This window comes from Cnephaeus nilssonii, assembly GCF_951640355.1.
Source record: "Cnephaeus nilssonii genome assembly, chromosome: 16".
NCBI classification, from domain to species: domain Eukaryota; kingdom Metazoa; phylum Chordata; class Mammalia; order Chiroptera; family Vespertilionidae; genus Cnephaeus; species Cnephaeus nilssonii.
The window spans coordinates 17,939,645-17,966,560 of NC_137087.1; the positions used below are offsets into that span (position 1 = coordinate 17,939,645).

At 43.3% G+C, this 26,916-nt stretch overlaps 1 protein-coding gene across 1 annotated transcript; it reads right to left on the reverse strand.

Annotated features, from left to right (window-relative positions):
- Nucleotides 1-78: 78 nt before the first annotated feature.
- Nucleotides 79-26,916, reverse strand: SEC24C (SEC24 homolog C, COPII coat complex component). Its single transcript, XM_079794210.1, has 23 exons — nt 26,819-26,916; nt 24,870-25,069; nt 22,502-22,637; nt 11,240-11,415; nt 10,640-11,011; nt 10,277-10,413; nt 7,784-7,895; nt 7,425-7,552; nt 6,148-6,286; nt 5,825-5,940; nt 5,536-5,660; nt 5,202-5,393; nt 4,897-4,990; nt 4,567-4,683; nt 4,053-4,223; nt 3,262-3,358; nt 3,031-3,176; nt 2,664-2,802; nt 2,404-2,522; nt 2,126-2,305; nt 1,729-1,920; nt 1,409-1,498; nt 79-1,263 (listed from the first exon to the last, which is right to left on the reverse strand). The coding sequence occupies exons 2-23, from the start codon at nt 25,039-25,041 to the stop codon at nt 1,123-1,125; spliced, it is 3,291 nt and encodes a 1,096-aa protein (XP_079650336.1). The 5' UTR covers nt 25,042-25,069; nt 26,819-26,916; the 3' UTR covers nt 79-1,122.

Genomic DNA, 26,916 nt, shown 5'->3' on the forward strand with positions numbered 1-26,916 from the left:
AAAATGAGGCTGCTGGTTACATCTTAATTTACTTTATTTCTTTACAAATTAAAGATGCATTGAAAAATAAACCAATGAAGAGAAATGAGAAGTCCAGAGCAGGGGCATCCCAGGCTGGGAGTAGGGAAGCCTGGCCAGCATCAAGCCTAGCCCTTGTCCTGCTCCAGTCAGTTCGGGTTGGAAGATAACTGTCAGCCACTTTATCAATACCAGAGCCCGAGTGGTGTCCCGGGAGGAGAGTACAGAGCTCTGGCCACTTCTGCCTCTCTCCCCAACAATCCCCAGCTTGGAGAAGCAGCGTTTCCAGTGGGAGCTCAGAGTGGGATGTGGGCTGGCTCTGTGAGGTATTGCAAGTTGATGACCAGGCTTCCTACAGAACCATCCAGTATTGGGGTCTCTCCAGCTGGAAAGTAGGCTGGTACCTCCCCCAGGTCTTAATATACTTTGCAACTCAGTTCCCAGGTTCATTCACCACTGACAGCGTGCCTCTATCCACGGAGTGATCACCAGTCATTGCAGGAGAGAACAAAAGCATGGAAGCAGAGAAAGCTAATCAACCATCCTCAGTAATTTTGACTTGGCTGTTGACTTCCAGGCTCATGAAGGACCAACCATTTTTCTCTCCACCACCTAAGGTTTAAACCCTAGCTCTTGTGCATCTGTATGTTTTATCCCTAATATAGGAAGTTGTTGATGGCACTGAGCTGAATTAGCGCCCCCCCTCCCCCCATAGTAACCCTGGGATCCCCACTCCTTCCTGCCTGTTCCCTCTTTTGGAGGTTGGTCCATAGGGACATGGTATCACCAGGGTCCGGGTACCTCCAAATCCCCCAACTGAATCATATACAGTGAACTGAGAAACTACATTCATTACAACCAGATTAGCAGGAAAAGAAGGGCAAAGAGAGGGGATAGTGGCACCTTCTATCAGCAGGACATGATAGAGTGGGAGGATACTTAAGCCCAGAAAGAAGGTGTCTCTCCTTATACCTCTCCCTCCCCCCAAAGAGACTGAGGTCAGCTTACATGACTTATAAGATATGGAACTGTCCTGATTTCCCTGCTACCCTGGGGTACTTTCTGGAAGCTGGCCTGGGACCTTATGCCCTTTACCCACTTGCTCTAGCTCAGTAGCTGCCGAATCTCCTTGTGCATATGGCAGAGAAAGTCCACATAGGATGCTCCCCCACTCAGGCTCTTGTCTTCCACCAGGAAGTGCTTGAACAGCATCTCCAGCTTGTCCTCCTGCTTCACCACGATAAGCTATGGCCAGAACACAGTGTCATGAGGCAGAGCCAATGGGAATTAAACATGCCCTGAAATCCCATTATCTAGTCACTCACTCTCTACCCCCCTTCAAGGTGAGAACTTGACCAGGTAAAAAACCCAAGGTTCAGATCAGTGTTACCTTCATGTACCGCGATCTCTGTGCCCTTAAGCTATCAATGAGGCCTCGCACCTTCTTGGACAGCGGATTATCCAGAACTGGCAGAATACTCTGGAACACAAAATTCATTAATCCTTATGGTAAGGTACTCTGAGTCGAGTCAATATGGGGCAGCACAGATTTATGCATCATCTGAAACAAGGAAGCCTGGAAGAATGACAGCACCCTCCCTGCCCTCCAAGTGTTCCCTGCTATTTAAGGGGACTCGTACAAAAACTGTATTGGTTCCTACCACAAAGTACATTTCCACACCCATATTATCCTTGATGCCCTGCCCTTACCAAGCCACTGGTGATCTGACTGAAGGAGGAGACGTTGAAGAGGCTCTGGACAACACCCTGTTGGACACCTGCTCCCACCCAGATGAAAAGGTTGAGACCATTCTCCAGCAAATATATATCCCCATTGCTTAGACGCTCTTCAGATGCTCGAATTGCTGGTGGTTCAGTGGTACTCTCAATGGGAGACTTTGTCTAGACAAAAGGAAAGGGGAGAAATGTTACTGAGAACATGAGACACATTTACTGCCCCCCCCAAAAAAAAATTTCAGAAAGCTAAGTCCCTCAGTAATTCTGTGAAAATTAAATCAGATAACATAGGTAAAAATAAATTAATGTCACTCCTTCTACGATGCCCCTTTCTCAGTGCAATGTCTCACTCTCCAGCCCTCAGTCGCACCAAAGGTAGGAGCCGAGGATAGAAGAAGACATTGGTCTCAGCCACGTCCATGGAGGTAACCAGCTGTCGGACATAGGCACGGTCATCAGTAGTGACTTCAGCTCCAGGCTGTAGGACATCACTCTTCAACACACAGTTCAGGTAAACTGGGAGTAGCTTCATGCACTCGGGAAGGATCAGCTGAAGGGGGTTATCAAGATGAAGTCAATAATCATGAGAAATCCCTCCCAAATGCAAACATTCGTCCCAACAACTCCTCCACCAACATGCTCGCCCACCTGTCCTGCAGAGGAGGGGCTGGCACAGTTCTTTCTGTAACAGGCCAGGATCTGAGCACACTGGGTGATAAGAGTGTCACGAACAGTCTTCACAGGGCTGTTTAGGACCCCCCGGTATGCTGGATGGGAAATAGAAATAGCAGTCACTAGTCAGCCACTCCATCACATGTGTCTTCCCACCACATCTACCTGGGAATGCTGAATCGTTAACCGTCACCTTTTCCAGCCCAAATCCCGCCCTGCCCTGCCTCTATCCTCACCAAACTTGGCCATGTAGTTAATGAGCGTGTCGGTCTCACAGTTTCGATACAGATCAGCTAGCTGGGTACAGCAGTTCAGGGCCAGGTTGTGTATGCGGAGCCGTCGCTGCCCTGCACAGCTGGTGTAGAGCAGGGCACACTAGGGGGAGAGAAGAAGGGAGCTTACACCCTTCCCACACCAGTCCCTCTGAAAAACTGCCCCTTTGCTATGTTATTAAACCAGAGGAAAGACATGGGCTGTCCCTTCCCCAGCTCTTCTAGTCCTCTCTCCCACCTCTCCCCCTCTTCCCTGCAGCCTTTTTATATCCAGTGAAAGGACACCTGAGACTTCCTCTCCAGCCCCTGCCTCCCGCCTGCTGTCTGCTACCTGCAGGAGGGCTCCACTCTCTTCATTGAGCCGATCATCATGCTTGAATTCCACAGTCACTGTCTTTTCCCCGTCCAGTCCAGCCAGCTCCACATCTGTTGTGTTGCTCATGTAGAAAGCCCCAAAGAAATCTACAGCACGGATACCTGAGGCCATATGGACAGGGTCAGGGCTAAAGGTATGACAGGTGCCACTTGCCTCCCTCCTAGATTTAGCCCCCCCACGACTGACCAGTGCTCGTCCGGACTCGCATCACAGCATCAAAGCCAACGACCTTCTCTACATCCCGACGCAGGTCACTCATGAACCGCTCCTGATCATTCTCCACCTGCAGCCCCACAGGCCCAAAGTCACATCACATAACATCCTGCAAACAATCTCCCTGCATCCCCTCCACTCTGAAAGCTGCTGACTCATAATAACAGTAACAGAGAAGAGGATGATGTGGTGGTGGTGAAGATAATGATACCTTTCAAGCACATTATATGCCAGGTACCACATCAAAAGCTTTGTATATAATTACTTAATCCTGATGACAAATCCTAATTAGTAAGTATTAAAATCCTACTTTACATATGAAGAAAGAGACAAGTAATTTCCCCGAGGTCATAGCTAGTAAGTGGTAGGGCCACCCAGGACTGATTCTAAGCCCCACACTCCCAAGCACTACACTTATGGCTCTTTTTTAAAAAAAATATAGAGAGAGGAAGGGAGAGGGAGAGAGACAGAAACATCAATGATGACAGAGAATCATTGATTGGCTGCCTCCTGCACGCCCCCTACTGGGGATCGAGCCCGCAACCTGGGCATGTGCCCTTGACTGGAATCAAACCTGGGACCCTTCAGTCCGCAGGCCGACACTCTATCCACTGAGCCAAACCAGCTAGGGCTCATGGCTCTCTTCTTCACACTATGTGGTCTTCCCCTCTAACACTATTCCTATTAATGAGTCAGTAGCTAAAGACATGTAGGCAGACACTCCCAGTGCTGTTCCACGTGCCACCCAGAGTCCCATGCCGTACCTGAAAGCAAGCATATTTGTAGACAGAGCCACCAGTGAGCTGGGGTACAACAGAGAGCGTTGCCACATCAACATACTGGTTAGGGAACAGGAAGAGGTCTACACAGCAACCTTGGGCCACACACTCTTTGGCCAGGGCCTGGTAAGCGCCTGTCTGAGGCTGGAACAGTGTCTGGGGAGGAACAGAAGAAAACGTTCAAATATCTCAGCTCCAAATATCTCGTATATGTAATATGGAAATTCAAATGTAAACTTCAGTCTACTCATAGGAGTTTGTAATGGTAGAGGAATGTTCTCTTTTTTAAAAAAAAGAATCTACCCAGGGCTTTGGGATGAGATGGGATAGAAAGATGGAGAGCAGTGAGGAAGGTTGGCAGTCACAGATGTCACATGTGAAAGGGCAGAGTATCCAATCCCAGTCCCCCTTAAGAAAATTAAGAATACTGTATTGCATTGGGAAGAGTCACTACCCTCCTCTATAACGGAGGGTTCTTCCCCTACCCCCAATCCCACACCTTCTCTTTGTCTGTGTTGATCAACTTCCTGTCATCTCTGTTCTTCAGTTTCCCTGGGGCCTCGGCAATGGGCAGGGAGGTGTGGAATATAAACAGCTTCCCTGCACATTCGGCAGCCTAGGAAAGAAGAGAAGACTACTTTTCATTCTTTCCTTTATTCATCTATTATTCATTCATCCCCTCCCTTGTCCTTTCTTCAGTGCCAGTATGTCAGGCAGGCTGAATCACTGGAGAGTCATCAATCACTGAAGAAACAGGAGTTGTATCCCAGGGGGTACACTGGCCAGAGGAAAACAAGGCAGAGGAGGTTGCTGGGGACGCTAGCCTTACCTTCAGTGCCTCCATCCCAGCCTGGATAACTGGGGCAAATACTGTCTCTGTCTCTCTTGTGTCTGCAAACATTTCTGGAATCTGATCCAATAAGCTGAAGAGATAGGTAATGGGAGGCATTCAAAATTGATATCCAGATTCCAAAGCCCTCAATTCCCTGAAGAGTCATCTGGGAAGAGCCCCCAATCTCTGAAAACGCCTAAAGCACAGCTCCTGTCCTTCTGCTGACCCCTTTGCTCAAGTCTCTGGCTTTCTATAGTTGTACCCACCCCATCCCCACTTCACCCCCACAATCTGGCTCTTACCTGATGATGACTGCCCGAGACTCATTGACATTGACCAGGAAGCCATCCAGCAGTGGCACAAACATGTCAGCCACATCAGATACAACCATCATCTGTGGCTGGGCCAATGAGCTCTTCACATTGTAGAAGTGGAGCACCTTATTATAGGTGACGAAGCCAACTCGGATTGCTGACTCTTCCGCTCCACCCTCCCTGTAGAAAGTGATATCATTACCCAGACCTGTCACCTTCTCCACCACCGAGCTTCATGACATCAGGCTCCATCGGCTGCCAACCCAGACACCCCCCTCCCCATCATTATGCAAAGGAAGCACCTCAGCTCCCTAACTCTCACCTAGGTAGAAAGTCTAACAGTGACTTAAGCTCCTCACAGAGGAGCCTAACAAGACCACTCCTGATGGCATTGTAGGAGACATCAATCATGAAGATGAAGGCAGGAGGGCTGGGGAACTTATTGTTCTGCAAAGGAAAGAATGTTGGGGGGAGGGAGGTATTGTAAGCAGGCTAGTTGATTAGAGAGAAGTCAAAGGGGACAAAGAAGGGGTAAGGGAAATGATCACAGCAATTCTTAGCTGTCTCATTGTCCTCTACCCACTGTTCCTCCCCATGTTATCTCCTCTCACCTTGCAGTAATCTACAGTGGCCAAGAATTCATAGGAGCCCAGGGATAGCTCAGGACGATCATAAGCATCCACACGTTTGCCGGTATGATCCAGATGTTGAAAATACTGGGGGGGAACTGTGGGGAGTATGGCAGAGTGTTATTCAAAGGTCCACTCTCAATTTTAGTAAGTCTGGCCCTGACTGAGCTCACTCTACTGCCCTACATCCTCATATGTGTCTACTTCCTTGGTTCCTATATAATGACCCTCATCTATCTAACTAGAAAGAAAACACTGAAGATGCAATCCAGATCTTCCCCCAGCCCCAGCCACAGTGAACATACCATCATTGATACAGCTGCAAAAGCAGCACTGGAAGCGTCTCCCTCCCTCAACGAACTGCATGAAAGGGCACATGTATGCTTTGCAGCGATTGCAGCGCAAAGGGCCAGATTCCCCATGGTCAACGACATACGGTGAAGCCTAAGGAGCAAAGAGGAAGGGCTCAGACATACAGGGAAGCTTCAGTCTGTTGAGAAAGAACAACCTGGAGGGAGAAGCCATGGCTCAGACATTTTGCCTGGGGAGGGAGTCCAGTGAAGGGGAATGAAGACAAATGATGAGGGTACTGGTCACATAAATATCCCCTAAGAGTCTAAATTCCATAGTTCCTTCCCCATCTCCAGAATGTCACTTCTTCTTGAAAAAAAAGGGATGGTGAAACTGACCCTGCTAAGCCAGAGTCTGCTCTAGGCATAAAAGGAGAACGCCAAAATTACCTATATTCTCATTTCTGGCCCTATCTTCAGTCCCTTTCACTCCTGCCCTAGAGATCTTGATTCCTGCTTCCTTCCCCAACCAAGTATCTATGACACTTATGTCCTCCCCATCCCTGGATTTATATAATACCTATTGATGCCCCAGGAAGATGTCACCCTACAGATAAAAAACCAGCAAACAAGTGTCCAAGCATCCCCATTGAGACCCAGGAAGAGAAAAAGAGAAAACACAGCAAGGCAGAGAAGCGGGATGTAAAGTGAGCCTTGAGCTTCCAGTTATACATAAATCCACCCTAAGTTTGATAAGCTAGGCATGAACATGAGGGTGTCCTACCAAGGCCTGGCAGAGCAGTGGCCAAGCCCTTTCCCTTTTCATGCTAATTTCAAGTGCTAGGGTGGCAGATTAGGGCCCAAGCCAGGTAAAGAAGGACTACTGGATCCCAATTTACCTTTTCTTCTTACATGCTGTCCTAATATCCCTAACCTACGTGGGATGATAGTATAGCATATAAGAAAAAATAGAATGATGCACTTCTAATCATGTGGAAATGACCAGAGGCTCCTGTATCCAGCTGTCTCCTCAATCCAGCTATCTCTTCCCCTACAAGTTGGTCCTGTCTCTTTTCATATTGTTTGTTTCCCCTATGGACCTTGTTCCCATTAAGCAATTTCTTGGGCTTTTCTGTCATCCCTACCACCCTCTTAAGGCATGAGCCCGGAGATAGAAAGCTATTGAAGATACTCACCCAACCAAGATTTCTTCCCTTGTGATTTCCAGAATCATATCCAGGAAGAAATCTTATTCTTCCTCCCTTCCTCCCTTTCATTATACCCTGACTTACCTCTTCTGGGGGCAGCCTTGCCAGCGGCTTGATGACAGCTGCCAGGGGCACCTGAGCCTGCTTAGCCATGTCAGATGTGCAAGGGATATTATAGGATGTGCATCGAATGTATCGGGGACTTGCATTTCCTGAAGGAGGCAGAAAACCTGAGTCAGATCACAGAATCCCCCCAATTAACCAGCTCTCCCTTGTTGATCCACCCCATCACCCCCACAAATGCTAGAGCTGCGAATGGCTTTTCCCCCACTAGAGGCCGATGAGGGGCTGGTCTTTGATTAGAGACTGACAAAAGCCCCATCTGTAAGCTGATAATCTTGGAGGAAAAAGTCTCCACAGGGAGGAGTTAATGCCTTTCTCACCTTGGTCTTTCACTAGGAAGTTGGTGGTAACTAAGGGTGGCACCTGGCCTCGTACTCCAGTAACAAATGGCTCTGAACCCCGGTTGTTCCTGTCATCCTCAATGACCTGAATCTGCAGGGAAAAGTGATATGAGTGAGGGGACACAAGAAAAGGGAATACCAGGCCCCAGAGAGCTAGGAGAAAGAAAGGCTGAAGCTGCAGCACAGAAACAATTTGCCAAGGAACACCAGGCCTGCTCTCGTTCTGGAGACCATATAAAATGCTATAATGCCATTCGGCTCTACAAAATGCTGGACAGGCAATGCCAAGAATGGGTTTCTTTATTAATTGTCCAGACTCTCTATCAGTAATAATCACCCTTTTATTCCCCTAACTCCAGGACTGCTCCAGCTCTTATCAGAAACCTTCAAACATGATCAGATTTCACTTCCCTCCCCCATTAAGCCTACCCCATTTCCCCCTCCCTCCAAAACACGTTTTGAGTAAGAACAGGAAAACAGACAATAGTAACCATGTAAAAATGAATCTATCTGGAGTGACTCTACATTCAATGAAAATAGAAGGGACAGGGTGAGGAGAGGATTAAACAGCCAGAAATGATCAGGTAAGGTGAGGAAGCAGATGCTGCCTGTGATCAGGTAAGCATTGATGTATAAATATGGGAGAAGAGGGTAAGTACCCATTCCTTATAGCCCAATCCTCAGTCTCCCATATTTTGGCAAAGGAAAAAACAATTTTTTGCAAAGCTGTAATCAGATCTTTGTGCAAGCTGATGACCTTCAAGATGAGTTTGGTAAAACCAGAAAAAGTAAAGGGAGAATAAGAATCAAAGCCCATAGCAGATGAGAGGTGGCTCACACTTTCCCAAAACAGTAGTCCCTTCCCCTTAAGAAATGCCAGTATCCCAAACTTGTAGCCACAAATGTTTCTCCACAACAAGCTGTAGACAATTCAAACCCAAAAGGGAAGGATTTACTGCTCATCTTTGTTCAGTTCCACCAAATGCCACATGCAGGCTCCTGGAGGAACCAGCAGAACCCCAAAGCTTAACATGCCACCTGACCCCGCCCTTAGAGCCTGAGCTCTACCACCCATACTTAAGGCACTGCTAACAGCTTGCTACTTCTTCATTACATGGTGACTTGAGGCATGCACATCCTTCTAGTTTATAAAAGCGAGGTCTAGAAGGACTAAGGGAAAAGGATGGAGAGGGATGGACATGGTGGATGAGGTGAAAAGGGGTCACAGGCATGCATGGGTGGCACTAACACATGGATGGCACGCGCACACACACACACACCCCCTGCACTTACTGGACTAGGAATGGCATCAGGGTCTATTCTGTGCCTGGTTTTCTGCTGAGGAGGCAGCTCATTGAGTTGCTTTTTAGTGTTTTAATAATAAAGGCAGCAGGGTAATACAGGGAGGGAGACAAAAGAACAAGAAGCAGATGTTACTTCTCTCAACCCTGATGAGTTAGACATGAACAGCTGGAGCCCAGCTCATACTGCTGAAATCAGGCTCTCTCTAGATCAGAAATTCCAAGTCTTTCTGTTCTAACACAGAGGCTTTAATGGCTTAGACTATGATGTAGAAAAATAAGGACAAAGACATACAAGAGGCAAGCAGGGGTTTAAAGAGAGGCTGAATGGGATAAATCGTACGGAAGAGGGATATCCCCTCCAAGCCTTCCAGCTAAGAACTATTCTCCCTTCACATGCACCAGACTCCCCTTCTCACTAAAGGAGGGGATGGAAGGAAGGGCTGCTTAGTCCTTTCAGGTCCCCCCTAGCCAACAAGGTCCCTCACCCTGGTAGTTCCCCAAAGGAAGAGAACAGAATGGAATATGACAATGGCTAAGCATGGTGAGGTAACTGACATAGCAAATGCTGCAGACAGCACTATAAAGTGGTCCCCAGCCTCTATTCTGAGTATGAAAGGGAGGCTTGTGGATTCTAAGGGTGAGATTCGCCTTCTTTCTGGAGAAGCAGCTTCCCCAAACTGCCCTTGTAAACATAGATCACTTTCTCCATCCACACAGGAGCCTAGCAAACCAAAGTACTAGAGGCATTCTCCTAAAACTGTCCAGGTAGGAGCAGGGAGAAGACAGTGAGGCTTTCCTTCTTGTAATTCCCACTAGCTCTACCTATGAAGAAGGCTGCTGTCCTACTAGATCTAAGAGGACAAGACCTGGACACAGCCACTACTCCACAGAAGGGGCAGAGGTTACCATGCTGTGTCCAATAATTGACGGAACGCAGCACTCAAGCCAGATCACTCTGGTCTTCCCTTCCTTTCCTGCCCAGGAGTAAAAGTGTCACAAAAGACTTCTGGGGCTTCAAGTTGCAGTTCAAAGAGTCAAACATTACATCTAGTTTCTACACCTATAAGATGAATGAACAAGAAAATACTGGCAAATATCTCATCTAGGTTGAGTCACTTATCTGGCAGCCACAAACTCCTTCCCCAGAACCACATAAGTATCTACTTACAGGGCTCGGGATGGCATCAGGATCCAGGCGCTTAGGAGGCAGCGGCTGAGGAGGCCCTGGCTGACTGCCAAAAGCGGGTGCTCCTGGATAGGGACTTCCATAATTGGGCTGAGGGCCCCGGGTTGGTCCAAAGGAACCTGAGAGACAAGGACACAGGTTGATGAACTAAAAATCCTCAGGTGAATGACTAGATTCCTATACATAGAGAATTATGAGGCAGAATAATGACCATTCAGAGAAAGACCACACTGTCTGAACTATGAGAATAGAGAATGTCTTATAACCCCTACATCCTAGTAATAATACCCTGAAGCTATCCATCTAGTTTAACGCTTGGCTCCTAGCCAGACCTTGGGAACTCACCATTTTGTTGCAGCTGATAGCCTTGCTGCTGGGAGGAGTGCATAGGGGGGGGTGGTCCTGGGGGCCCAGCCATCTGCGTGCCAGGGTGCAGAGCTTGAGAAGGAGGTGAGGACACATGGTTGGGCTGATTCAGTGGGGGTCCCCCAAAACTCTGTCCAGGCAGGGGTGGACCAGTCATTGAAGGCATCCGAGGACCCCCCGAAGCTTGGGGTGTGAAGCTGGAGGCCTGCTGAGGGGCAGATCTCTGTGGAGGCTGAGCCCCAGAATGACCCTGGGCCTGGCTAAGGGGAGGAGCCTGGCCTTGAGGACAGGAGCCATACAGACCAGAGTTAGGGAAACTTCCTGAGGCTGACGCCAGTGATGTTGGTGGGCCTGAGAAGTAGAAAAGGTAGAATCAGAACCCCCATCATTCTGCCATCTTGTTCAGTAAATCACATAAGAGGAAAAGAAAAAAAAAAATCACATAAGAGGGGCAGGAATTCCTGTCCCAGCTGCTATAGCTCAGAGACACAAGAAAGAAAAGGGATTAACATATACCCACAGCCTGATGCTTCTAAAAAAAGGGAGAACAGTAACATTCCTGTTGTCACAGCTACTCACCATAGCCCAACCCTGAAGGGGGAGGGGCTGGGGGCACAGAACCACTGATCTGCATTCCAGCCATCTGAGCAGTCACCTGTGCACTTGTCGGGGGAGGGCCATAGGGCTGAAGCACAGCTGGCTGGCTGACCACAGGGGCCAATGGGGCTGACCCAAATGGCTGAGACCCAGGGAGCCTGTGAAGAGAAAGCAGGCAGTTAAGGACTGGTCGACTGGGACACCCTTCACAGTTGGCAGGAACATCATATCATGTAGGAAGCTATATTGTTTTACAGTATCTTAATCTCATCCTGGGCTCTTTTATGGCTTCATACTTTTGTATATTTGCAGATAAATTACATTCCTAATGATTTACACTCTGATTATTCATGACAAATCTTGTTTTCCATTAGGTTCACTCCATAAACATATGCCAAGCACCCTCAGGTCAAGTATTATTTATTCTGCTCCTTAGATTATCACCTCCTCTGCCTTAATCCTTTGTAATCAGAAGCCCTGAAGGAGCTGAAAAGGAAAGTGGACAGAAATATTAACAGAACAGATATTTAATAAATGTGGGATCAGCCCAGCCGGCATGACTCAGTGGTTGAGCATCATCCTATAAACAAGGAGGTCTCAATTCAATTCCTGGTCAGGGCACATGCCAAGGCTTAGGCTCGATCCTCAGAGTGGAGTGTGCAGAAGGCAGCCGATTGATGATTCTCTCTCATCATTGATGTTTCCATCTCTCTCTTACTCCCTTCCTCTCTGAAATAAATACAAATATTTTTTTTAAAAAAATAAAATAAATGTGGATCAAACAAATGAAGTTTGACTGTTTAACTTTTAAACCAAAGTATTTATTACTTTATCTTGGGAAGGGTGTTAGAAAGATATATAAGATCAGAGAAGCAGGTCAGCTGATTTGGTAGTTTATACTAATCATAAAATGTGCAAACTCCACCAGAAAAGGATTAGAGAAACAGGACATAAACCAGGTAGGCTTCTAGCTGGGTCTATTTATTAGGAAAGCTTCATTACTTGGGTAGCTTCATTTCATGTTTATGAAATTCATCTATGCTGTTAGGCAGTCCCATGGTATCAGGTAGCACATTAAAATATAAATACAGGCCCTGGCCAGTGTGGCTCTGTTGGTTGGAGCGTTGTCCTGTACACCAAAGGGTTGAGGGTTCAATTCCTGGTCAAGGCACATCCTCAGGTTTCGGGTTTGATCCCTAGTCAGGGTGCCTACGGGAGGCAAGTGATCAATGTTTCTCTCTCTCTCTCTCCCTTCCTCTCTTTCTAAAATCAATTTTAAAATGTTTTAATATAAATACAAAATTATTCCAATATCAGTGCATACCAACTAGCAACTTGCACTGGTGTTTTATGGTGTTATTACTACAGAAATATACAACACAGATTATTATACACAACAAGCCGTTTCTGGGATTTCAAGAATGAATCAAATTCTTCACAACAGTTTATTGTATTGAAATTCTGATGTATCCTTCTTATTTGTCTCTACTAAATAACTGGTACTTTATTATATTTGGTCAGCTTCTATTGATCCTATAGTTTAACACTTTTCATTCATTTATTCAAGTAGTATCATCTAAGTGTTATGCTAGTGAACCTTACCTCCTTAAGCTCTTTTTTGGGGGCTTTGCAGTTTTGTCTTCCATAGCATCAAACATACTGTTAGCCCCATGGAAGATGCTCATAAATCCTTGTCAGAATAATTATGTTCTACAGTCCTCCTCCATTAATATGGATAATACTATCAACTACTCAGTGTTATTCTGTCACATGCCCTAGTAATAATAAACCACCATCTGTATATGTACCTGCATATAGCTTTACAATTTGCAAAGCCTTTTTAAGTGCTTTAATGTAATCCTCACAGTAAAATAATGAGGGAGACAGAGCAGATAAAAAACTAAGACACTAAGAGTGTAAGTGCCAGACCAAGCTAAAACTAGAACCCAGGTCTGATTCTTAGTCCAAAGTACTTTACTTTTAAATTGTGAAATATTACATATAGAAAAAATACATAAAACACATATGTACTGTTGAATAATTATGATTCAAACACTCATGTAACCAAAACCAAGTCAAGAAATGGAATACACTAGAACTCAAAGGCCCTCTGTGTCTCTCCTCCACCATAGCCCTCTTCCTTATCCCAGAGGTAACTACTTTCCTAACTTCCTAACAATCATTCCCTTGCCTTTAACAGTTTTGTCAGTTTTTTAAACTTTTGTAAACAGAATCATATCATACATACTCTGGGTTTTGCTTCTTTTGTTCAACCACATGTTTATGAAATTCATCTATGCTGTATTCATCACTAAATGTTATTCCACTAAATAAACATGCTGCGATTTACTTAAGCATTTTAATGTAGATGGATATTTGAGTTTTTCAAAATATTTTTTAAAAATTATTTTTTTAACTGATTTCAGAGAGGCAGGGAGAGGGAGAAAGAGATAAAAAACATCAATGATGGGAGAGAATCATTAATCAGCTGCCTCCTGCATGCCCCACCCCAGGGATTGAGCCTGCAATCTGGGCATGTACCCTGATCAGGAATTGAGCCATGACCTCCTGGTTCATACTAGTAAGTTGGTGCTCAACCACTGAGCCACGCCGCCTGGGCCTAATTTTTAGATCTTACAAAGCATGTTGCTATGAATAAACATTGCAATTAACTTGTTTACCTGCATGCGTTTTTCTAAGGCATATAACTATGAGTGAAATTACCGGATTTAGGGTGTGCATATCTCCAATTTTAACAGATAAATCCAAATTATTTTACCAAAGTAGTTGCACTAATTTGCATCTGAACACCAGGGGGTAAGAGTTCCTGTTACCCCATATCCTCAGCAATATTTAGTACTGTCAGACTTTTTAATTTTGCCAATCTGATGGATATATAGAAGAATCCTATTGTGGTTTTTTTTGGTTTTTTGTTTTTAAATCCTCACCTGAGAATATTTTTCCATTGATTTTTAGAGAGAGTAGAAGAGAGTAGGAAAGACAGAGAGAAATATCAATGTGAGAGAAACACATCGATTGGTTGCCTCCTGACCAGGGCCCAGGCCAAGAAGGAGCTTGCAACTGAGTTAAGTGCCCTTGACCTGAATCGAACCCGGGACCCTTCGTTCTGCAGGCCAACACTCTATCCACTGAGGCAAACCAGCTATGGCCTGTTGTACTTTTTTAATTTGTGTTGTCTTTTGTTTTTGTTTTTGGTGGTTTTTCCCCCATTATTTATGGAGTTGAACAGTGTGGTATGTTTATTTTATTTTTCAATTAGAGTTGACATACAATATTATATTAGTTTCACGGTATATAACACAGTGATTAGATATTTATATAATTTAGGAGTGATCGTCCTGATTAAATCTAGTACCACACATAGTTATTACAATATTATTGACTATATTCCCTATGCTGTACATACTTTATATTCTGTGACTTCTTTTTCTTTTTAAATTAAATTTATTGGAGTGACATTGGTTAATATGATCATATAGGTTTCAGGTGTGGGTTTCTGTTACAAGATCCGTATATCGCACTGTGTGCCCACCACTAGTCAAATCTTCTCTCGTCACCATATATTAGGACCCCTCTTCCCCCGACCCCCTTCCCTCTGGCAACCACCACACTGCTGTTGTGTTCACGAGTTTCAGTTTTATATCCCATATGTGAGTGAAATCATACGGTTCTTAGCTTTTTCTGACATTTCACTTAGCATAATATTCTCAAGGTTCATCCATGTTGTTGCTTATGGCTGAGTAGTATTCCATTGTGTATGTGTACCACATCTTCTTTATCCAGTTCTCTATCCCAGGATACTTTGGTTGTTTCCATCCTGTGACTATTTTTATAACTGGCAATTTGTACTTCTTAATCCCTTTCACCTTTTTCACCCATCCTCCCAACCTCCCATCTGGCAATCATCAATGAACAGTTTTTTAAATATGTTCTTTGGCCATTAGTATCTCTTCTTTTGTAAAATACCTATTCTGATTTTTGTCTATTATTTTTTCAACTGGATTGACTTTTTCTTATTGATTAATAAGTAGTTCTTTACATAGTCTGGATACTATTTTATGTGTTAGTATCTTTTTTCCATTCTGGAACTTGTCTTTTAAATGTACTTTCCATTCAATGTCTCCCTCTCTCTCTGATCATTCCCATCAGCACAAAACCACACAAACATCTCAAAAAATAACCAACTATGGTGAAAACAACCCAAATGTCGAACAGGGAATAAATGGATACACAAAATGTGGGTATGCTATACACACAATAAAATATTACTTGGCCATAAAAAGGAAAGTACTGATACATATTGCAATATAGATAAACATTGAAAACATTATGCTAAAAGAAAGAAGTCAGTTACAAAATATCACATGGTATATGAATCCACTCATATGAACAGTCCAGAATAGGGAAATTGACAGAGATAGAAAATAATTAATGGTTGCTTAGAGGTGGGGGTGTGGGAGATTGAAGGAATAGATATATAGGGGTAGCTACTTAGCTAAAGGATATGGTGTTTCTTCTTAAGGTGACAAAATGCTCTAAAATTGACTGATGATGGTTCCACATAACTGTGGATACAGTAAAAACCACTGAATTGTACAGTTTAAGTTCACATGGCATGTAAATTATCTCAATGAGGTTGTTGTGTCTTTTAAATCCAATCGAATAAAATTGCCCTAAAACCTAACATCCCTCTCAAGCTTTTGTGCCTTTTAGCCAAACATTACAAAAGAATTGCTGTCTCTACTTTAATTACTATTTCTCTGTCTCTTTAAGGCTCCTTCTTTCTGGGTTCATTTTTCTATTTTTTCCTTAGTAGTTTTCTGAACCAGAGTTGTAAACTCTCAGTTGTAAACTCTCAGTCTCTGTCTGAAAATCTCTGTATTTGTCCTCTCTCTTAGCTAGGTACATAATTCAATGTTGACAATTATATTCCCTTAATGCTTTCAAGGTACTATCCTATCTGCTCTCCTCTAATAGTCTCTATTTATCTTAATCAATATTGTTTTTCCTGACAATCTCTTAACAGACTGAGTTGAGGGAGTGTAGTTGTGTTGCATTTGCTTCTGAAAGGTATTCCAATGATATTGCCATTCAAGATCAATTTTTTTAAAAAAAGCTTTGAGATATAATTTTCACACCATCAAATTCACTGCTTTTAAGTGCACAATTCAAAATTTTTACTGCGTTTACAGAGTTGTGCAACCATCACCAGAATACACCTTTAGAACATTTCCATCACTCCAAAAAGACCTCTCCATCCATCTGCATTCCCAATCCCTCCCCCCCTGCCACCCACTTATCCACAACCAACCAGGAGAAACAGGATTCTCCCTCTGCCAGTGTGCAGATTTTTTTCTAGTCTCTCTGTTTATGGAAGGTGCAGCTCAGGTCCAGACTTCATAAACAAGGTCTTCATTTGAAACCTCAGCTCAGAAAATCCGAAAGATTCATCCTCCATCCCAGTACCTGCTTAAACTTAAATCCCCAGGTCTCAAAATGATAATTCCCACCCTCTGCACAGGCAGCCAGTGTCAGCTTACCACTCTCATTCTCAGTTCCCACTTGGTGTCTCTAGCACTTAAGGATTTCACTTTCTTTCTCTTAAGCTTAATTATGAACTTGAAAATTTTTTGTTTCTATTTTCTTTCTCCTTTCTAGATGTCTGTAGTAAACGGTTTTTCAGGTTATATTAATCTACTACCCAGCTGAAACTCTTTGACCCACTCCAACTAAACTGTTATCTTCATATCTCCACTAAAACTGCATTTGTCAATGATGTGGAACCTTGCCAAACCCAATGGTCAATCCTCAGTCTGCAAATGACACTTATCTTTCAGCAGCAAATGACACAGCTAATTATTCTTGCCTTTCTGAAATTCTGTCTTCATCTAGTTACAGGATGCCACACTCTTCTGGCTAATCTCCTCCCTCACTACTGCTCTTTCTCATTGTCTTTTGATGGCTCCTCCTCTGACTTTTTAAAATTCAGTATTCAATTCTATTCTTTACTCTCAATGCTCATTTTCTAAGTGATTTCACCTAGTCCCATGGCTTTAAATAATATCTCTATACTGAAGATCTCCAAATGTATATCTCCAGTCCTGACATCATTCATGAGCTACAGTTAACATCTCTATTTGGTAGCTAGTAGCTTTTTCTATTTTTGTTTTGTTTTGTTTTCATATTTTGTTTCAATGCTAACTTTATTTATTTATTTATTTGTTTGTTTGTTTGTTTGTTTGTTTATTTTTAATTCTCACCTAAGGATATTTTTCCATTGTTTTTTAAAGAGAGAGGGAAAGGCAGAGAGAAATATCAATGTGAGAGAAACAGATCAATTGGTTGCCTCCTGCATGTGCCCCAACCAGGGCCTGGGCTGGAGGAAGAGCCTGCAACCTGGATATGTGCCCCTGACTGGAACTGAACCCAGGATCCTTCAGTCCACAGGCTGACGTTCTATCCACTGAACCAAACCAGTTAGGGCAGTAGCTTTTTCTTTTTAAAATATACTTTGCCATCTTCATTGGAAGTCTCCAAGCTAGTACCTTTCTTAAATCTATAATGTACATAATAAAATCCTTCATTTCCCCCCCAAAAAAATCTGCTCCTTCTCCAATATTTCTCACCTCAGTAAATAGTACCCAGTTTCTTAAGCCAACAAGAGACATCCAGAATTCCTCTTTCTCTATTAACTCACATCCTACTGACTCTACCTTCAAAATGTATCCCAAATCTGACTATTTCTCATAACTCTACTACTACCATCCTAAAACAAACCAAGATCAGCTCTTACCTGAATTACAACAACATCCTAACAGGATTCTCTACTTCTACTCTTGAATCCAGCAAAGTGAGCTCTTTTTAAAAAATAAATAGGATATTTAAAAAAATTTTTGGAGAATGGGAAAAGCATATGGAATTTTAAAAAAAATAATATTTTTAGTAATCACATTTGTGATAGTGTTAGTATTGTACTGAGACTGTTGTGTATAATAAGGAATAAAATAAAAAAGAAATTGGGGCATATTCCAATATTCTAATTCTATCATCCCATGGCCATAAGAATCAATATTCCTGGTGTGGAAGAACCGGTTTGGCTCAGTGGATAGAGGGTCTGCCTGCGGACTGAAAGGTCCCAGGTTCGATTCCAGTCAAGGGCATGTACCTTGGTTGCGGGCACATCCTCAGTGGGAGGTGTGCAGGAGGCAGCTGATCGATGTTTCTCTCTCATTGATGTTTCTAACTCTCTATCTCTTTCCCTTCCTCTCTGTAAAAAATCAATAAAATATATTTTAAAAAAAGAAAAAAAAAAGAAAAGGGATATAGATATAATAAAGAGGTCAAGTAAAGGCTCTGTAGTCTTCAGTTTGAATTGGAAGTACAAATTTAAAATAATGAGCTATTTTACCTTTAATATGTGTAGCTATGTATTTCTTAGCTCTGTCCACTGAAAAGGCCTAGAAAATGACCAATCAGGAAGCAATGAACATTTCTAGTACCCAGATTACAATAAAAAATATCATTTCTGCCCTGACCAGTGTGTCTCAGTGGTAGAGCATCAGCCCAAGCACTGAAGGGTCACACGTTCAGTTTCAGTCAAAGGCACATACCTGAGTTGCAGGTTCGTTCCCTGCCGCCATCAGGGTGCATGTGGGAGGCAACCAATCAATGTGTCTCTCTCACATAGATGTTTCTCTTCCCCCAAGCCCCCCGCCCTTCCATTCTCTTTAAAAATCAATGGAGCCCTAGCCGGTTTGGCTCAGTAGATAGAGCGTCAGCCTGTGGACCAAAGGGTCCTGGGTTTGATTCTGGTCAAGGGCACAGGCCTGGGTTGCAGGCTCAATCCCTAGTGGGGGGCATGCAGGAGGCAGCCAATCAGTGAATCTCTCTCATCATTGATGTTTCTATCTCTCCCTCACCCTTCCTCTCTGAAATCAATAAAAATATTTAAAAAATAAAAATCAGCCGAAACCGGTTTGGCTCAGTGGATAGAGCGTCGGCCTGCGGACTGAAAGGTCCCAGGTTTGATTCCGGTCAAGGGCATGTACCTTGGTTGCGGGCACATCCCCAGTAGGGGGTGTGCAGGAGGCAGCTGATCGATGTTTCTAACTCTCTATCCCTCTCTCTTCCTCTCTGTAAAAAATCAATAAAAAAATATATTAAAAAAATAAAAATTAAAAAAAATAAAAATCAATAAAAATCAATGGAAAAATATCCTCGGATGATGAGGATTAACAACAATAACAATAATTTATATTATAACAGAAATTTTATATACTCTAAATAAAGGATTTCTTGGGAAAATGGCTAATTCTTGGTCTGGAGCATAAAATGTTTAAGATAAGCCTGGAACATCTTATCATATTGCAAGATTACTAGGATCATGTCAAAACTGGTCAAAGGTGGGACATTTTCCACTTCAATAATGATAATAATTACAGTTGATTGAAGCCCATCAAATATGTCTAAATCTATAAATTCATAATGATATTAAAAAGAAGAATTGGTCACCTTCAGTAGATAACAAATGACCAATTAATTCCCTTGCAAACTGGTAAATAAAGGTAAAGAATCAAGCATTTATCCTACATGAATTACACAGCTGGTAACCAAATAACAGATGATAAGAACTGTCTATAATGGTAGTCAAACAAATAAATGAAAAAGAAACAAAAGAATTAGAGCATCACCATTCCAACAAATTAATATACAGCTGCATTAAGCACCAACAATTGCAAACATCACAAAACGAGAAAAAAACAAGATATTATGGTGCCTCCTTTATAGTCTTGCCCCACACTACCCAAAGAGATCAAACTTGGATCCAGTCTCTGTATTCACCTTCCAATTTGCAGGAAATAGAGAGGAAAGAGGAACACAGAGTAAACTGTAACATGAATATACAACCAGGAGAATCCAGACTTTGGGAAACTCTTCAGATCAACTGGCTTGGGTTCTTCAATAATAAACAGTAAGAGATAGAGAGGGAACCTATATACTTAAGACACATCAAGTTGTTGTTTTTGTTTGTTTGTTTGTCTGTACTTTATTTTTGTTAATCCTCACCTGAGGGGAGATATATATATATATATATATATATATATATATATATATATATATATTTTTTTTTTTTTTTTTTTTTTTTTTTTTTTTGAGAGAGAGAGAGAAAGAGAGCGGAAGGGAGGGTGGGAGAGAGGAAGAGATGGAGAGTGAGAGTGAGAGAGAGGAACATCAATGTGAGAGAGACACATCAATTGGTTGCCTTCCAAAGGAATCAAACCCACAACCCTTCGGTGCCCAGGCTGATGCTCTAACCACTTAGAAACACTGGCCAGGGCTTGTTTTTGTTTTTAATAGGCAAAAATAAACTGTGGTATCTAGGGAATGTACCTTTAAGTACATTTTTAAAAACACAAGAAAATGGTTACCATAAAAGTTAGGGTAATTGTTACTTATGGGGGGAGGGAGAGCTATGATTTAATTGGGCACATGGAATGGGCTTTTGGGGTACGTGGCAGAGTTCTATTTCTTGATCTGGGTTGTAGTTACAAGGGGGTTCACTTTATAACTTATTAAGCCATATATGTGTCTTGAATGTTTTTTGTATGTGTTTTATATTACAATGAAAATATCCATTGCATAAACAAACAAATGGGAATATTACTCCTAGCTTAACACTCTCCCATGGCTTCTCACAGCAACTAAATCAAATGTAAACTTCCTCATATGGCTCACAAAGCAGAGCATAATACATTCCTGCCTATGTTTCTGCTTTATCCCCTCCGCTCTCCACTACGCTAGCCACTCTGGCCCTCTTGCTCTTCCCACGTTCTCCCAGACCTTTGGAGAGCTCCCCTCATCATTTCACTAAGGTTTCAGATATCACTTCAGAGAGGCTTTCCCTTGACCAATGTATTTAAAACAGCTTCCTACCTCCTCACCAGTCATTCTCTATATCCTTACTCTGTTTTATTTCTTATTTATATTTGTCTACTTGTTATCTTCTGTGTATTCCACAAGATTGTAAGCTCCATGAGGGCAGAGACTTGTTCTGTTCTGTTTACTGCTTTATCTCCAACTTCTAGAATAATGTCTGACACATAATAATATAAAATATTTTTTTGAGTGGATGAATGAATGAATGAATTCCCTATACTGCTTCCAGAATATTCCAACACACAGGGTTGGGGAGAGCTTCACATGATCTTTCTTCAGGCTTGCATTCAATGTGAAAGATGTACATTCTGGACACCCAATAAAAATGTCTGAAGGTACTCTTCCATTATTACACACTCTACCCACAGTTAAACAGATCCTGCACCACCAAAGTTTTCATCACTCATGTGATTTCCTTTTTTTTTTAATGATTATAATAACAATATATTGGCCTTAATGAGTAATGAAAGCTTTCAAAGAATGACATATATGATTTTGCTTTGAGTATCATTTCTTTCATAATTGGTCACACCCGAACTTAGCCAATAAGTCCTACTAAGTACCTGATCTAGAGGAAAGAGGGAAGTCAGAGGAGACAAATAATCCTGAGGCCCCTTCTTCCTGTTCTTCCTTTAGGGTAGGCTCAGTAGGACCTAAATAATTATTGAAGATATATGCCTAGTCAGGAAAAAAACTCAGGTTCAAAGAAAGAGAAAGAATGTGTAAAAGAACACAGGTACTAAGATAGGTCAACAATCCACAGAGTGGACAGCAGCAGCACCTGTAACCTGGAAAAAGAAAAACAAAATACAAAAAGGTGGAAGAAAGAGAAGAAGCTATCTAAAAGAAAGGCAAAGAGAGGGATTATACAAAAAATAAAAATAAAACAAAGCAAACCTCAAACCTCATAAACACAGACAACAATATGGTGATTACCAGAGGGAAAGGGGAGTGGTGGTAGGTAGAAGAGGGTATAAGGGGGATAAATGGTGATGGAAGGAGACTTCACCTGGGGTAAAACACACAATACAATATACAGATGATGCATTCCAGAATTGTACACCTGAAATCTATATAATTTTATTAACCAATGTCACCCCAATAAATTCAATTTAAAAATAAAAAATATTATGTTAAATTCACAGAGGGGGAAAAAAAGGTGAAAACGTAAATAAATCAACATACAAATAAATAAATAAAAGACAACGAAAAGGAAATGGGCCCTCAGACATTCCTAATCCTCCCAGTTTCATCATCAGACCAATTTGGGCTGACCTGAGTACATACCTTTGCATTTGAACAGTGGAGCTAGGCCCATTCTGTACATCTCCTTGGCCAAACTGGCCATATCCTCCCTGGCCACAAGGGACCTGTGCTGTAGAGGCTGGAGGCACCCCTGAAGAAGGTGGGGCTCTTGACACACCTGAGGGTAAAGGACAGAAACTAAGTGATTGGGAAATAATTTCTCCTCTATCCTGAGCAAGGAATGCAAAGCAAGGATCAATAAGCACAGACCTTCACTGGCCCAATACCACAGCTTTGTAATTAAAAGGACACCATCAATATGCAAATTTAACTACAGCAGATTCTGAACACTGATCCCCAATCAGAGAGCCTCCACTCTCCTACACCCATACATAACAACTGAAGCTGTAGCCAGAGCTACAGGAATGTAGGGCCTTTCTATGATCACCATATACTTACTCTCATGCAATCAATCCAGGACAGCCTAATGTTCTCACCCTAGAATAAAGGTTAATTATTTTAAGGAAAAAGATCACACTTCAGAAACTAGAAACTTGGAACATATATGAGAAAGGTGGCACAGAACATGACCAAGTAATACACTGAACTAAGTTGTAAGGAAAGGCACCTCTTGGGGAAAATATTCTGCCAACTTCCTTTCCATATATTCTACTTATCCCAGCCATATTCTCTTCATCCTCTTCTAAGTGTTCACTCCCCCAATAGCACATGGCTCAGAAAAGTGTTCCCACAGGTTGGAATCTTTGTTTCCACTCAATAGTTCAGTCAGGACAGTTGGCTTGTCCTCCCATTAGTGGTGCCACCTATGTCTTCACAAAAGCTGGACTCCATTCTTTCTGCTCATCAGAGCTGCCATCAAAGCTACTTCTACTATCCCCAATCATCCTTCCTGCATACTGTCCCCAGCCATCCTTCCCACCTGAAATGCAGGGAGAAAGCAATTAGTTACTTGGTACATCATTTTGAAAATGATGCTGACCCCTGTTCAAACATTTGTTTTTCTTTTGCTCTACCTTCAGCAGAGATTAGACACTACAGAACCTGCCTACAGGAACATGATTAATCTGAACCTGCTCACTAGCCATCACAGAACCAGATATGTTTTCCTCTCAATAATAAAGCTTCCTCTTGAGGCAATGCCAAACTCCATCTTGATAAGCCAGGACTTGACAGACTGAGGTGGACTCTGTCCAGCCAAAGTTCCAACCCAGAGTAAGCCTCTTCCAGAAACCTGAGACCTGATCTCATCATTTCATGAATTTTTTTTCAAAGTTATAATTTAAATAATACTTCTTTTCCCAAATCTCACCTATGCCTCCTTCATAGGATTTACTTTCTTAAAAAGCATAAAGCAAAAAAAAAAGCATAAAGCATTTGACATACCCTAAGTCCTCAACTAGTCTAACCAAAGATATACTGCTCAACGTCTTCTAAAAGTCCTTAAGGATAATCTGTAGAGTATTAGCTACTCTTCTTTAAAAAAAAAAAAAGTAAAAGCCAAGCACTGATTTTAAGGTAGCAGCAGATAAAGTCTTCTCTTATTGCCCTTATATTACTGAGCCTCTAAAAATCAGAGGAAACTCAAGCAAAGGAAAAGAAATATCAGTAGAAAGATATGAGACACACCAAAACTCAGGCACACAAACACCACACTTTTCATTCACAAACTAGCTCCCCATGTCCCAAAATCATTAATTGATAGGACAGTCCATCCAATGAGAGGCATTATCAATATACATGAGGAATGCCAGGCTGGGGTGGCTCAGTTGGTTGAGCATCAGCTTGTGTACCAAAAGGTTGCCAGTTCAGTTCCCAGTCAGGGCACATAACCTGGGTTGTGGGCTCGATCCCCAGTTGAGGCAAGTACAGAAGGCAACCAATGAACGTTTCTCCCTCCCTCCCTCTCTTCCTCCCTTCCTCCCTCCCTCCCTCTTTCCCTTCCTCTGGCTCCTCTCTCTCTAAGCATGTCCTTGGGTGAGAATTATATATATATATTTAATAAGCAAAGCATAAAGCATTTAGCATAGCATGGTATATGGAACAAGTAAGTCCAGGGAGACTTTAGGTCAACAGGAAATAGTCAACCCTGGTCATAGGCTCTGAAGGAGCTGTAACCACAACCCTTCCTTCCATCTGTAAACAATGCAGCCAGGTGAGGCTGCACAGGGTGACACCCACAGGAAATGAACTGCCATTGAACATGGAAGATGTGCTCCCTTAGATGTCTTAAGGCAGAAAGACAGTTATGTTCTGTAAAAACAGGGAAGGGCAGACTACCCAGGGAGGGGCTCTTAGTAGCCAAGAGCCAGATTCATGTTCCTCAATCCCAGTCACCCCAACTGTCTAGACAATTTTGGTAGGGCAATACAACCCAACCTTGGAAACATACCTGGAGGAGGTGTTTGCTGGTAGCCCGGTACTGGCCCATTGTAGGCTCCATACGTGTTGGGAGGGGCTGTGGACCCTGGTTGCCCACCATAGCTGGATTGATGATACCCTGGGTAGACAGGCTGGGGCTGCCCATATGGCGGCACAGGTGGAGCTGACTGGTTGACATTCATTATGAGAGCATCCCCAACTTGGTCTCACCTATTAGATAAGAGAGAAGAGAGAAATTAGTCATAATCAACTCTCTAAAAAGACAGCAACTATACAGGGTGGGAAGCAGACACAAAAAAAGGACTGACCTTATCAGGCAGTGATCAGCCTAATCATTCCCACACTCCACAGGATCTTTGTAATTTTCTGCCCCAACCAGTAGCCAGATTACTCCCCAAAGTAAGGGTTTTGTTACTCTGAATCCCATGCTTTGTCACTGCCAAGAGGGTGTAAGTTTCAACTGCAGATAGGTCCCCTGGAATGGAGCAGCAGCCTCCACTCCCCAGTGGTATGATTTCTAGTGTCTAGACACACAAGGAGTCCTGCCACTGATGAACTACTGTGATATTACAGGTAAATGAGACAGTGTTCCCACTTTCCATTCATTCACTCTAGCATCCATTCATTCAACAGACACTGAATACAGTCCAGTGTGCTAGTCATTTTTAATCACTCAGGCTACATGTCTAGCAGATCAGGAAAATTCCCTCCCCCTCAAAAGGCAAATTTCAAAGTGACTGATTAGAGAAATGACATTCTTTGACTAAACTACAATAATCTACATGCTACTCCATCTCCAATCTTCCCCCCAAAAAAGTGTATGTACCTTAGAACTGAAGCATTAGAATAACTAAATGTAAAGAACACCTGAAAACTCTATCAGATTAGCACTGAGTGCAGGCCAGGCACACACACAAAAAAAACTTCTCACAACTAAGGGAACAGTTTAAGAATCAGCAGCAAAGTAAAATTTTATGGGGGAAAAAAGATCATTCACCTTATCCATCAAGCAGAGGGACTATGAGTATCCAAATCCCAATGCACTCCAGCTCTCCTGTTTCTGCTCTTTTCATATGCGTGTCATGATTCTAGGCCACCACCAAAATTATTACAATCTTGCCCAGCAACAGAGGAATGAATTAGAGGCCCTTTACGGGGTCCTCCCAAGAACAGGACTATCCGATCGCATCTACTCTGAACAGCCTTATCATTCCAACTATCCTATAGGCAGAAGGGGCCCCAGAGGCAGGAGAGCTCACAGCTGCTGCAGTGGGACAAGGGGCCTCTTCCCTTTTCTAGGAACGGTCGTCTTGACTACAGAAAAGCGGGGATGCTCCTGGCTTTAAACTCAGAGCCATCTCTGGCGTTGTTCTTCCAAATCCTAAACCTTACACAGGTCACAACACTGAGCTTGACAAATGTTTCCCTCCCTCATCCTCCTAAAGTCGGTGTGGGGCTGGGGTGGGAGGACAGGAGCTTCTTCTCCAGGAAATAATTCCCTCAAACACACCCAAGAGTTTGGAGCAGGCTCAAGTTTCCACGCCATTCTGGGTGGACAGTCAAAGGGTGACAACCGAGGGGGCGGGACAAGCTTCCTAGAACTCGGAAAGCAGTCGGGCTGCGGAGGCTGGGGGCGCCGGGATCACGCCCGAGGAGCCAGGGCAGCTTCTCTGGCCACGATGAGCGAGGGCTGATCCACTAAGCGTGGAGATCGAGCGTCCTGCGCCCTTCGATAGGCTCGGGGCAGGAAACGGGAGCCGGAATGTGGGCCGGGAGGAGAGAAGGGAGGGTCGGGTCTAAGACTGATCCTGGATTGCGGATGCGCGAGGTGAGGGTCTCTCACCCGGCCCCGCTGCTGGGCTCCTCCCTTCCTTTTCAGGCTGAACCCCGGTCTGGCCAGTGGCACCCCGGCCTCTCCGCTTCTTTCCTACCCACCAACCTCCCGATGCCACTCCTCACCCGGCTCCAGATCCAGGTTCGACTTCGTTCCTAACGTCAAGGCTCCCAGGCTCCACTTCCGGTTCCGAGGGGGCTGTCTTGTCGGCCCCGGAAGTTCC